Source organism: Trematomus bernacchii, unplaced genomic scaffold (assembly GCF_902827165.1).
Source record: "Trematomus bernacchii unplaced genomic scaffold, fTreBer1.1, whole genome shotgun sequence".
NCBI lineage: Eukaryota > Metazoa > Chordata > Actinopteri > Perciformes > Nototheniidae > Trematomus > Trematomus bernacchii.
The window spans coordinates 2,154,616-2,167,844 of NW_022987611.1; the positions used below are offsets into that span (position 1 = coordinate 2,154,616).

At 41.7% G+C, this 13,229-nt stretch overlaps 2 protein-coding genes across 2 annotated transcripts in view; one reads left to right on the forward strand and one right to left on the reverse strand.

Moving 5' to 3' along the window:
• Positions 1-1,196: 1,196 nt before the first annotated feature.
• On the reverse strand, positions 1,197-3,071 carry LOC117483629 (SCAN domain-containing protein 3-like). The gene has a single exon (XM_034132007.1). It carries the CDS (start codon positions 3,069-3,071, stop codon positions 1,197-1,199), a length of 1,875 nt encoding a protein of 624 aa, XP_033987898.1.
• Positions 3,072-4,072: 1,001 nt separating this feature from the next.
• Positions 4,073-13,229, forward strand: part of LOC117483630 (dynein heavy chain 9, axonemal-like) — a 29,775-nt gene continuing 20,618 nt past the window's right edge. Inside the window, exons 1-7 of the mRNA XM_034132008.1 lie at positions 4,073-4,084; positions 6,964-7,094; positions 7,261-7,387; positions 7,765-7,917; positions 8,358-8,483; positions 10,096-10,335; positions 10,543-10,700. Of these exons, the coding sequence (XP_033987899.1) occupies positions 4,073-4,084; positions 6,964-7,094; positions 7,261-7,387; positions 7,765-7,917; positions 8,358-8,483; positions 10,096-10,335; positions 10,543-10,700 (947 nt within the window). The remainder of the gene's footprint in view (positions 4,085-6,963; positions 7,095-7,260; positions 7,388-7,764; positions 7,918-8,357; positions 8,484-10,095; positions 10,336-10,542; positions 10,701-13,229) is intronic.

The window sequence follows — 13,229 nt, forward strand, 5'->3', positions numbered from 1 at the left end:
TAAAAGACATAGCTACCCGATCCCGGTCATTCCGCACGTTTTGATGTGTTTTTTGTGTGTTTCGTGTCAACGCTGCCGGACGAGTAGCATGACAACATTTGTGGCGGAAGAAGGAGAATAAGATGAGATAAGTATGTCGAATACTATACTGTGTGTGGCTTCGCCAGTCACACAGAATTAAAAGTGCATACATTGACTCACAAATGGCTGTTAAATCCACAGTTATTTACAGTATCTCAGTAACCAACAATGTACTGTAGATAATCACAGTAACCAACAATGTACTGTAGATATTCATAGTAACCAACAATGTTCTGTAGATATTCACAGTAACCAACAATGTACTGTAGAAGATCACAGTAACCAAAAAAGAAAGAACCAACTGAAAAACCCCATTTCTAGAATAGCTAATATCTTAAATAAACCAACATCTTTTTCTTAATATACATAATCTTGATGCAGTGTAATTACTACTAGATATTTTATATACTTAGTAGATATATATATTTTAAGACCCTATGTCTTTGCAAACCGGAAGAACTACAACTGTGGTGCTGATTTGTACCAAGCTGCATAGCGTGGCTCTAGGGCATGGGTCGGCAACAGGCGGCCCGCGGGCCATTGTTGGCCCGCCAGCAATAATATTTGGCCCGTCATTTTGAGAATAAAAAATAAAAAAATATTTTGAGATTTTATTTATTTTTTTTATTTTTTTACAACATCGGACCGACAGTCGCACATATACTGTGTAGGCTATAATGTCTGAATAGAGAATCTACCTACACCTGAACAATGCTTATTGTACTTTTATCCATGTTGAGAATGAATGACATACAGCACAGGCACAATCAGGCAGCGGGGTGCACTGACGCTGATAGTGGATCAATAGGTGGACAGCGCGTGGTGCTGAAATAGCCAACATTCGGTGTGTGGTTTGAAAAAAATAACACCAGCTCACTAAATCATTCAAACGCAATGTTTACTTATATGGGAACAGTAACAAAGTTCAGTCAAAACATTGACAACAAAATTGGAGAAGCCACTTGATCATGGAGGGCGAGGAGTGGTGGTGCATATGCTCCTGAAACGACAGAGCATGCTACATTAGGGATAATAATTACAATGAGCCATTAATTCAAAAATATAAAAAATATAATTAGGCTATTAAATACAATTACGACAGGCTTGGTACTCACTTAATGTGAAAACTGACATCTCCCATCGGTCGCTATTTTTTGGATATCTGGTGATATGGACGTCACTTTAATCCGCAGGCAGTTCTCAAGGTTTTTATGCGTCAATCGATTCCTCTCGTGCGTCTTTATCGCATTCATTGAAGAAAAGGACGACTCGCATGTATAGGTGGAAGGGAACATTGTGAGCACATAAAATGTGAGTCTCTTGATCGTGCTATATTCCTCTGAGCTTCCCACCCAAAAGGCACTCACAGACTCCGCACTTCTGAGCGCATCGCTGACCAGGGAGCTTGTTTGAAAATCAATTAGCTCCATTTCTAATGCAGCCTCGTCTAAGGAGGGGATCATTTGTTTCGCCTGGGAGGTGAAGTCTCCACTTGGTCGGACTGTGAGAGGATCGCGTACAAAGGCAATGATGTCTTTTGGGATGGAGTAGTCCTCAAACCTTGACGTGAAGTTGGCCCGTAGCTGCTTGATGAAGTCCACCATAAGCTCTGTCACTTGTCCCAGTGCCTGTGATTTTAGTGTACTGAAATGGAGGAGCCTGCCAGTGGATATGTCTGACTCGAACAACTCCAGCTTCCTCGTGAAGGATTCAAGCTTTTCAACCATGTCCACTATGGTTTTGCCTCTCCCCTGTAGCTGCAGGTTAAGCTGGTTTAGGTGGCCAAATATATCCGCTAAAAATGCTACATTGGACATGAACTTTTCGTCTCCCAGAAGGGCAAGGTGGTCAGCTGCTGCCCTAATCTTGCTCAATCTAAGAAACGCCTTGACCTCATCCAGTAGCGCACAGAAGCGGTCCAACGCTTTCCCTTTGCTCAACCAGCGCACGTCATTGTGAAGCAGCAGGTCATCGTGGGTGGCCTCTTCTGACTCAGCCACAAGTTGTCGGAAAAGCCGATGCTGGGTGCTTGATGTACCCCTGACAAAATTAATGACACGCATCACTTTGTCCATAACTTCCTTTAGCTCACCACTGAGTTTGGCGCAAAGGACACTCTGGTGGATGAGATAGTGCAGTCCATGCATTTGGGGGGCGTGCTCCTTCAACCTGCTTACCAGACCTCTGTGCTTTCCCACCATAGCAGGAGCCCCGTCTGTCACGATTAGGTTAACCCTCTCAAATGACAATGAATGCAGCCTAAACAACTCTTGCAGTTTTGTAAATATAACGTCCCCAGTGGTGTGCCCTTCTAATGGAATAAGAGACAGCAGCTCTTCCCTGAACTCCTTTCCATCAAAATATCTAACATAGACGCACAACTGGGCTACATCTGTACTGTCAGTGCTCTCGTCAATGGCTAAGGAAAAGTAATTGGCTTGACTGAGACCCTTGATGATTACCCCCTGCACAGCGTCCGACAGTGCTTCTATGCGGCGTATAGCGGACCTCGCAGAGAGGGACACTTGTTTCACTGATGCAATGACACCATCCATGGACTTGTCGGTGGCCAGTTCCTCCAAAACAGTCACCATCACCTCCTTGAAAACCTCTGCGTCAGTGAATGGCCGGTTATGCTTTGCGAGCACCCACGACGCCTTTAGGGACGCGGTTGTCACTTTCTGCTGGGCTGTGAGGCCTCGCACCAGGATCCTGCTGCTGTGCGCATAACCTGCTGTCAGTGCTTCAATATTGCGCTTTCGTGCCTCTGTCTTGGGGGGAAAGGCCACTTTGAAGGTGTCATGCTTCGTCTCGTGGTGCCGCTTAATATTATATTCTTTGCAAGCAGCCACAACTTCATTGCAGATAAGACACAACGGCTTTGCATTGATGAAACCAGGTAGGATGAACGCATAGTTCGCTGTCCATTCCTCTTTAAATGCCCTGTTTTCACCGTCAACTTTCCTCTTTAGACCTTTGGAGAGTGACATTACTGCTTTGGATTACTGGTCTGGGGGAAGCTCGCGAGTGTGTGTGTGTGTGTGTATGTGTGTGTGTGTTTGTGTGTATTGTGTTTGTTTCCCGGGGAAAACACACACAAGAAACACCGGCTGTTGTTACGCCTGATGTCACGTTAAGTTACTCCGTTCTCCGTTTGTAATTATGCCGTTACAAGCTTCAAAGTTGTATTTATCATCTGAATTTGCCGAAACAAGTTTTATATTCTGAAAGCCAAGACTTTGTTTATTTGAAATCAGATGAAAACAAACTGTAACGGACCCTGCCGTGTTATCTATGATCACTATACGCTTACATTCATAATTTCAGCGGAGGGAGGGGAAGCGGCGCTTTGGAAGAGCAGAGTGGCGAGTGAGAGCTGTCATCTTCCCTTTACAAGCTTCAAACATGTATTTATCGTGTGATTTTGGAAATAAAATTTTCATATTCTGAAAGCCAAGACTTTCTTTAGTTAAAATCAAACAAAACACCCGAACCCCGAAAAACGAGTTTTTTACGCAAATCCACGTTTATTTTGAAATGAGCCGTTGCGACTTCCGACTGATTTCGATAGAGCGGGTCACATATGGCAAATGTGTGGTTGTGGGGAACCAGGTAAATTAAAGTGTTGATGGGGAGGGTTATCAGCGATATCAGAGTTTTTTCTGAACCAGGGAACAGGGGCGCTGCGCCCTCTTACCAAAATAAATTCCTTGAATTAGGCTTTGATTATGTTCTGGCCCGCCATCTAGTGGCTCAGAAAAAAATTGGCCCACGGCCAAACTTACTTGCCTACCCCTGCTCTAGGGAATTGTAATTTTTAAATATATTAGTGTTTTTCCTAAAATTGGAAGTTATAAATACTGAATTAAGAATACACTGAGGGTTTAAGGGGATGGTAAACACATTATGGCAAATTGTGAAATGGGTGAAAATACATTTTAACCATATTTGACCCAAATTTGACAGTGCCCCCAGTTTTGACTATACTCACATGATAGCTGAGGTCAAGAGCTCTCTATAACAGTATGTCCCATGTCTGTAGTCCCTTTTGTTGCTTAAAGTGGACCTATCATGCTATATTTAAATGATATATTGTAGGGCCATACCTATATAAGGTATATTTATACGTTTCTGTTTTCAAAATACCAAACAGATCATGCATTTTAGCCATGCCTCATTTCGCTCTATTTTTCGCTCTCCAGCCCTGTTTTTGCAGGGGGCTGATACTGTGAGCTGCAGCTGACCACGCCCCCCTGCAGGAGAGGGGAGCGTGCTCTGATCAAGTCAGAAGAGGGGGAGAAAAATAGATCTCCGTCCTCCGTGTTTTATTATAGCCTATTATTATATAGAGTCGTTATTCATTTGTTTTAAAGCTCAATAAATAACAAAGAAGACCTTTGACCGGCACTTCACCTCCATTGTCAGTGGCTGTCCCTTATCTGCGTTAAAATAAGGTAAATTAACTAAACAAATTGTGAACAAAATTAACATTGCTTTTTATTTTAATTAAATACATAATATTTCACATCAAAAGAAACAACAATGTTCTAACAAATCATATTAAATAATGTGATGACAGAACTGTAAACAGAATAGCTGAAACTTTAAATAACTCAGTTACCTCTAATCATTATCCCATGTTTGTATCATTGAGTTAACTCCGTGTGTTGCTGCTAGCATACATAATACCTGACGTGGAAACGTTACTCGTAGATGGGGTTATAGAGCTCCTAGAAAGACAGTCGAACCCGGTGCATTTCTCCGTCTGAATGTGGTGCACTTTTGCTAAATGTTTAGACAAATTGCTCGTGTTACCGCCCTTACATGCTAAACTCTTATTGCACTTTTGGTAACGAGCATTGTCCACCTCGAGACGGGTAAAGTTTAACCACACCTTGGAGCGCGTTCTCTCCGCCATCTCCTGTGTGTGTGTACTGCTGCATGTAGCAGCTGCGTGTGTGTAAACTGCCCCGCCCGCTCGCACACAGACGGGGGAGAGTCTGGATTGGAAAGATCGAAAATACATCATAGACGCATTTTGTAGTCTTATTGCATATTAGAAACGGAGTGGGCGACACTAAGACTGCGATATAATGTTTATGTAGCAATAATACATATGAGATAATGTTTTAAATGTCTCCAGTACCGATAAAAAGACAGATAACGTTGGAGCTTAACTGCGCGAAAACACACGTGATGATGTCTCCAACGAATCGACGACTGAATTAGTTGGCAACTCATTTGGTCATCGATTTTAATCGATTGAGTCGATTAGTTGTTGCACCCCTAGTTATAAGACATTTTTTAAATTTATTTTAAATGTATTTTATTTAAAAAAAAATGTTTTACGATGAAACATACCATTAGCTGCTAGCTAGATGCTAGCTAGAAATGCTAGCTTTGACCTTGTTTAGTTTACCTTTGTCACTCAGCATTGACTTTGAATCCTGGATTATGTCATTCTCTTCCTCAAGCTCTTCTGCATCTTGAAATAAGCTTAGTTACACTTCTTCAACAGTGAAAAGCTTTCTTCTCATGGTTGACCTAGCTTGTTTACATGTCTTGTCAGCCATTTTGACTCAAGTGCTATCCAAAGGCTTTACATTTCTCAGGGCCAAAAGGGCGTAAGTGCACTTGTGTTTGTGCAGGTTGTGTTTGTGCAAGGGTGTAAGTGCACTTACGCCCTTGCACAAACACAACCTGCACAAACACAATAGTTCCCCATGATTACAAATTGTGAAATGCAATGTAAAATTACCCAAAAAATACCAGCTCACTAAATCACAACCGCTCAAACCAACTACCAACTACTACCGTGAATTGGGCAGAGAAGGAGTCAGAGAAAGTTGCTCCCCTATGTGACGTAATATGACGCGTTTGACGTTAAAAAAAAGAAGTTTTTAGTAGCAAAGCTCAAAACGGCTACTTTCCCCTCTGAATTCCTGCCCTTATGTCTCGTAAAACATATGAAATCCTGCATTATATGTGGGGTAGGTAAGTTTGAGAAACCGGCTCGAGATTTCCTGGCCTCAAGCAAGAAACAGGACTTATTTCTGTAAAAGAAACCTAGCCTAACCCTCAGTTTTTTAAGCAGGTTATTTACATGAAATGTAAAAGTGAGACAGTCATCAAGCCAGATACCCAGGTATTTGTAACAGGCAACCACTTCAAGTTGTATTCCATGCGTAGTTACAATATCCAAAGCAGTCTCTGGTGTAGTTTTAGCTTTAGAAAAGAGCATTACCTTGGTTTTATCCAGATTTAAAAGAAGCTTAAGCTCAGAGAGCTGAGTCTGAATAATGTTAAAAACAGCCTGTAATTTAACAACAGCCTCGTTAATCGAGGGACCTGCACAGTACATCACGGTATCATCTGCATAAAAATGTAAGGTTGCTCCTTCGACATTTTCACCTAAACTATTAATATAGATAGAGAATAATAGCGGACCTAAAACTGAACCTTGTGGTCCACCATTAGTGATGTTTAACCATTCAGAAGACAGCCCAGCCAGAAGAAAGTTACTGTGTTTAATTTGACAGTTAAAACACTATTACCGTAAACACATACAGTAGCCTACTTGGAAGTTACTGAGTTTCATTTTACACTGTTACTGTAAATAAAAACGTGTAAATACTGTGATTACCTTTACAGTATTTAACTGGCAGCAATTGACAAGTTACTTACTGTAATTACTTTTACAGTAAGTAACTTGTCAATTGCTGCCAGTTAAATACTGTGAATTTCACGGTACGTTTCTTACAGTGCAGGCTCCAAGTTTAGTAGATTAAACAACTCTTGATTTACTCCAAAGACATTGGGGCTGTGCTTAAAGCCAGATGTTCGTTATTAAGCCTGATTCCTCCCTTGTGAAATCCTCTGCAGGACTCCAGGCGCTTTGAGGGGATTGATGCTGATTTCAAAGAGCTGGCAAACGCTGTGCATCAAACGCCCAATGTAGTGGAGGCCACTAATAAAGTGGGTCTGTTTGGTAAACTGGAGGACATCCAGAGCAGGTGAGAACTCTCTCTCTCTGTTTTTACTTCTAATGAGTGTTATCAGTACAGGCTTCAGACGTCTAACGCACGTGCACACACACACACACACACACACACACACACACACACACACACACACACACACACACACACACACACACACAGAGTCTGTATTTCTCTGTAGGCTGTCTCTATGTGAAAAAGCTCTGTCAGAATACCTGGACACCAAGCGTCTGGCCTTTCCCAGATTTGACTTCATCTCTTCAGCTGATCTGCTGGACATCCTGTCCAATGGGACCAACCCACAGCAGGTGGCTCACCTCTTTTTATTGGATGGGTAACAATGCATGTTATGCTTCAGTCTAAGTTCATTTACACACATTCCACTGAGTGTTGTCGACTGCTGTAGTACTTGCAGTGTCCACACAGGGGCAGTCTCACTCATAGTTTTGCAGCCAGCCACGACCTCAATCATTAGGAAACTGTCTAATGCTTTCCATCATGGAGAGATAAATCACTGTTAAGAACAACTCGCCCCTAAAGAATGCATCAGGCATGCTGCAGAACATGGGTCTTGCCCTTACATAAATGAAAATGCTAATTAAACGTTATTTATTTGCGCAGTGGTAAAAAAAGACGTGAGCTTAGTGTATAGAGCCCAACTAAATGTGCCTGTGTGTTTGCTCAGGTGGAGAAGCATCTGTCGAAGCTGTTTGACAACATGGCTAAGATGCAATTTGATGCAGATGAAGAGGAGAGGCCTGCACAGAGCGCTGTGGGGATGTTCAGCAGAGAGGAGGAGTACGTCCCCTTCAGTCAGCCCTGTGAATGCACCGGACAGGTACAGACAGCCCTATCTCTTATTCATGTCTCTGAAATCATGCTCCATAACTTCTGTGTGATAAGCGGAATGCTGAATTAATTTAATATCTGTATTAGACTTACTGCTGACCATGGCACTATGGCTCTCTGTAGATAGATGATGAATTTCCTTAACCTTTTTTCATGGATGAAAATATCAAATATAGATATCACAGCCCATATTAAGGGAGGGACATGGGATAGAGTCCGTCATTGCCCCTGCAGCTTTGCATATCAAAGCCAAGAAATCCATTACGTTCCCATTACATCCCATAGTATTTTCCTGACTTGACTTCCACTATAATGCTTATTAATGACCTCATTAAGGTGCATCGAAAATAGCCGTGGGTGCTCACGTCACACACATTGCAACTGTTTTGCTGCGCTGTTTGAATGGCTGTCTTTGGTTTGTGTGTGTAGGTGGAGGTGTGGCTGAACCGGGTTCTGGACAGCATGCGCTCCACGGTGAGACACGAGCTGAGCGAGGCAGTGACGTCCTCCGAGGACAGACCCAGAGAGCAGTGGCTCTTTGACTGTCCAGCCCAGGTAGAGAGACAGAATGACTGACAGACAGACAGACGGGCGGACGGACAGACAGACTGACAGACAGATACTTTATTTATCCCGAATTGGGAAATGATGTTGTCACAGCAGCAGTGTTGTCACAGCAGCAGTGTTGTCACAGCAGCAGTGTTGTCATGCATTACACGTGTTAAAAATATACAATATGATTTTTTCACAATATCTTTACTGGTATTTTCTTATATTGGAACAACAAATCAAAAGAACAAACAAACATGTACATACACACACCCTTAACTTGCACTAAGACTAAATAGCATACATATACAAATAAATAAAATTGAAGAATTTCACAAATGTCCTTTCAAAGGCAGTCAACATTCCCATCCCTCTAATGTTCATATACTGTTCCCAGAGCTGTTCGAAGTCCTTCCGCTTGCCTTTAGCGATGTATGTCAGTCTATTCCAGACCAATACTACCCGGAAGGTCCTTTATCAAAATCTTCAGTGATGGAGCATCCACATTTTTCCAACACAGAGCCATAGCCCTCCTGGCTTGAAGAAGTCCAAAAGTGTGGTCCGTTAGAAGTCTGTTTGAAGTCCTTTGGATATATTCCAAAAGATACAATAAGATACAAATATAATAAAAAATGTACATTAGCGGCAAGTATATATAATTAAAAAGAAAACAACATTAGCAGTAAGTATATACAAATTCACAATACAAAGGACGTATATTACTAGAGAATCTAAATAATACACGATATAACGAAAACATTGAATAAATTGAATAATCTAATATACTACAGACACATATTGGCATAGGGTTATTTATACTGCACTATACTACTATAGGTAGAGAGATTTCACTGATTTACTCACTTAATCCAACAGCTGATGGATTAGTAGCATAATCATGTCTCTGTCTCTCACTGACATTACAGTCCAGTGCACACAGTCACTTTCTCACTCACCTTTGCATAGTCACTCAAATATTTTGATCAGTCAGAACGAGTGATAAAGTTACACTTCTCCATAATATGAATTGCTTATCATTTCCGAAAATGTTCTGAAGGGCGAGACCCTGTGCCTGCACTGATTCTGCTCTCTGAATCAGTGCAGGAGCAGCCATTAAACACATCTGATTCAGTACAAAGGTTGATCCGTAAAAAATGCAGTGTCTTTTTTATTGGCTGTAGATGAATGACTGAGTTATGAATCATTGTAAGGACAGTTTCAGCCTGGTTTACTAAAGCAGCAGCTCTGTATGCAGTGTGCTCCTAAGAGGGGATTTGATCACGATGATAGAAAAGGCCAACTCAACATGGAAAAAAAGTGTAACTATTAATACAAATATTGCCATAGCATATTCTTTCTATTAATATTATAATAAACATATATCTAATTATAAATACATTTGAATAATGTAATAACAAAAGGATAGAAAGTAAGACAAAACACAACATAATACACACACAGACAGAGAGCGGACACATTGAGGGAAATGCAGCCAAACACATTTGAACAAAACAAAGAGAGGTTTGGTTCCAGCCTGTTGGGATTTGGACCTTCAACACAGGAATCAGTCATCAGTTGTGTTTGTGGTCCTTCAGTTATTTTGTTGCCCCTGATTCAGGTAGCATTGACCTGCACTCAGATCTGGTGGACGTCTGATGTGGGCATGGCCTTTTCCCGTCTGGAGGAGGGCTATGATAACGCCATGAAGGAGTTCCACAGGAAGCAGGTGTCCCAGCTCAACACCCTCATCTCCATTCTGATTGGGCATCTTACGCTGGGCGATCGGCAGATGGTCATGACGATCTGCACCATCGACGTCCATGCCAGGGACGTGGTGGCCAAGATGATCGCTCACAAGGTAGATACATCTGGCAGACAACATGTCCTGTATGCATCATGCAGGCTGTATTTTCAGACGCTATAACCAGTGAGTAATGCACTTACAATATTCAACGACGCATGTCATTAGCATAATTAGAGTGTGGGAAAGCTCTGATTATTTCTGGCTTTATTTAAAGCTGTGGCGCTCTCTGTTCCTCCCTCTGCCTTTCACTTGCTTTTGAAGGTGGAGAACTCTCAGGCCTTCGTGTGGCTCTCCCAGCTGAGACACCGTTGGGATGAGAAGGACAAACATTGTTTTTCCAACATCTTTGATGCCCAGTTCCTCTACTCTTATGAATACCTGGGCAACACGCCCCGATTAGTCATCACTCCTCTGACAGACAGGGAAGAAGCTTCCTTTCAGACTCAGGAATCTCAACAATATGATTGCTGAACAGCCTGAGAGATGAAGCTGTTTTTAAATGACTGTTAACTCGCTGTTGCTTCATCAAGCTATACATTCTCACGTCATACACAATAGATAACGATAAGGGTAGCCGATTTAGCATCACAATTCACATACAAGGTCAATGTTGCTGGCCTCAGGCCTAGGGGAACCTGGGCGAGAACAAACTCAACCTCTGTATCAGAACACAAAGAGGCAGGGAACGTTAGCTTTGTGTTGCACTCGACTGCAGTGTTATTCTACAAATCATGGAAAAAACTCCACAACAAAAGCACTCAAAACCATGCTCATTCCAGCATCAGGCAACAGCATTTTCAGATATGTAAAAGCGTTAAAAAAACATTCCAAATTTACAGTGAGTAACCATTGAAATTACAACATATATTACTACTAGCTGACTCCACAGTCAAAACATCTATGTTGGCGCCTTTTCAAGATCAATGAAAACACACTACAGAAACATACTTAAACCAAATGAGACATATACTATATGCATGAACACTATATACATCTCACATATACTCAGTCAGTTATTACACAATAAGCAAAAGTATACTGTTTTTTACCTTAAAGGTAGGGTAGGTACGTTTGAGAAACCGGCTCGAGATCGCTAGAATTTGAAAATACACAGCCGAAAAAAATCTGCCACTTCCTTACAGAGCCCCTCCTCCAACACACACGACACATGACCAATGAGGGCACGAGATAAGTTTGTGCACAGATGGAAGGCTGACAGGTAGGTAGGCCATCCAGTTATTTTAGCCGGGCCGGCTCAGATGATTGGTCGTGCTTTTTACAGTACTACAGCTTCCACAGATGACATTTTTGTATGGATTTTTTGTCAAAGCACTTAAGATATTCATTGCTATCGGGATGTTAAGAGCATTCCATGGAATATAACAACAAGTGTATCTCGAGCCGGTTTCTCAAACTTACCTACCCTACCTTTAACATTAGCAACCTGTCGCTAGCTGTTAGCGTGACACTCAGTATTCAATTTACACACATAACTGCAAAAAACACTCGCTCATAAACAATGGACTTCATCACAATATATTCATAACACTATTATCCCTTTAATGAGGTACATTTGTGTTATTTAAAGACTTTTAATCCACCTGTATTATAACACAAAGAGGCAGAAAACGATAGCTTTGTGTTCAGATCGACTGCAGTGTTTACTCATCCTGGTTTTAGCTTCCTCCCGAGTGCTAACGCCTTCTTGTGATCAGTCTGCATATCTAACAACACAGTTACTATGACATTGGCATTTTAATTACTTTTTAAGACTCAACAATAAAAAAGGATGGAGGGTGACATTTTTTAAACCTTTTTAAGTTCACTTATTTGATCAACAAACTGTACTATAATCACATTATGAACTGTACCATATTTAAACTGAATTGTAAGCGATTTTAGCTATAATTATGTTTATTATATACACTCTTTTTAACTCTTTACATTGAGAAACATAAATATAGAAGAAGATATGATACAAATATGACATTAACTTTAAACACAAATCTACAATGCTTCTGAATGAAAAACTGGAGAGCTGTGCTGGAGGGGTACAGGTGATGGAGGAATGGCAGCTTGCAGCCACTCACCTTCTTTACAGAGCGAATTATACCAGATGTTGATGGAGGAGGTGATTGCTGTATAGAAGTTCACCATCATTAACTTGTACAGCTGCTGCAGAAAGAACATCCTCTGCTGGGCCTTTTTGAGGATGGAGCTGATGTTTCAGCTCAGGAAGCGTTAGGACTCCTCAGTATGGACTGGGAACCAGCACTGATGGCCTGAGAGTCAGGGACGTGTTTCCCCATCCTCAGGTTCTGCTTCCTGTCAGACAGGAAGTGTGATCCCCCTGCAGGTGGAGTCAGCTGAGCCGGGATAGTGATGGTGTTAAAGGCGGAGGTGCAGTGCACAAACAGGATCCTGGTGTAGTCACTGCATGAGTCCAGGTGCTGCAGGATGAAGGGGGGGGAGGAGGTGTCATGGTGTACAGGTTGATGGCTCCATCACCACAGAGGTGAGGGGAGGGGTTGAACTACTGTATCTCCAAAACCGCATCTGAGCCGTTCTCACAGTCCACATGTGTCTTTTTTATACAGAAATCTATTGGTCAGCCACTACAGCTCAGAATACTGTTCACTCACTACTCAAAGAGACTGGCTGTAAACTCTGAGAGTGAAACACATTATATTTACAGAATAATCTACATCATGGGACAGTCATCCCAAAACACGTGCAGGCCTATTCCTTTCTTTAATTTCTGTTTGTAGCTAAACACATCCACTTGTTTATCATGGTTCCCTTTCTTAAGATGTGTTCCCTTACATTGAAAATAGAGTCAAAGAGGTACAATCATATTTAGGAGAGAATATCCCTACTACTTTTGTTATTCCAGGACATAACACTGTCACCACAAAGAAATCCAAATAAAACTGTGATATGAGTTTAGT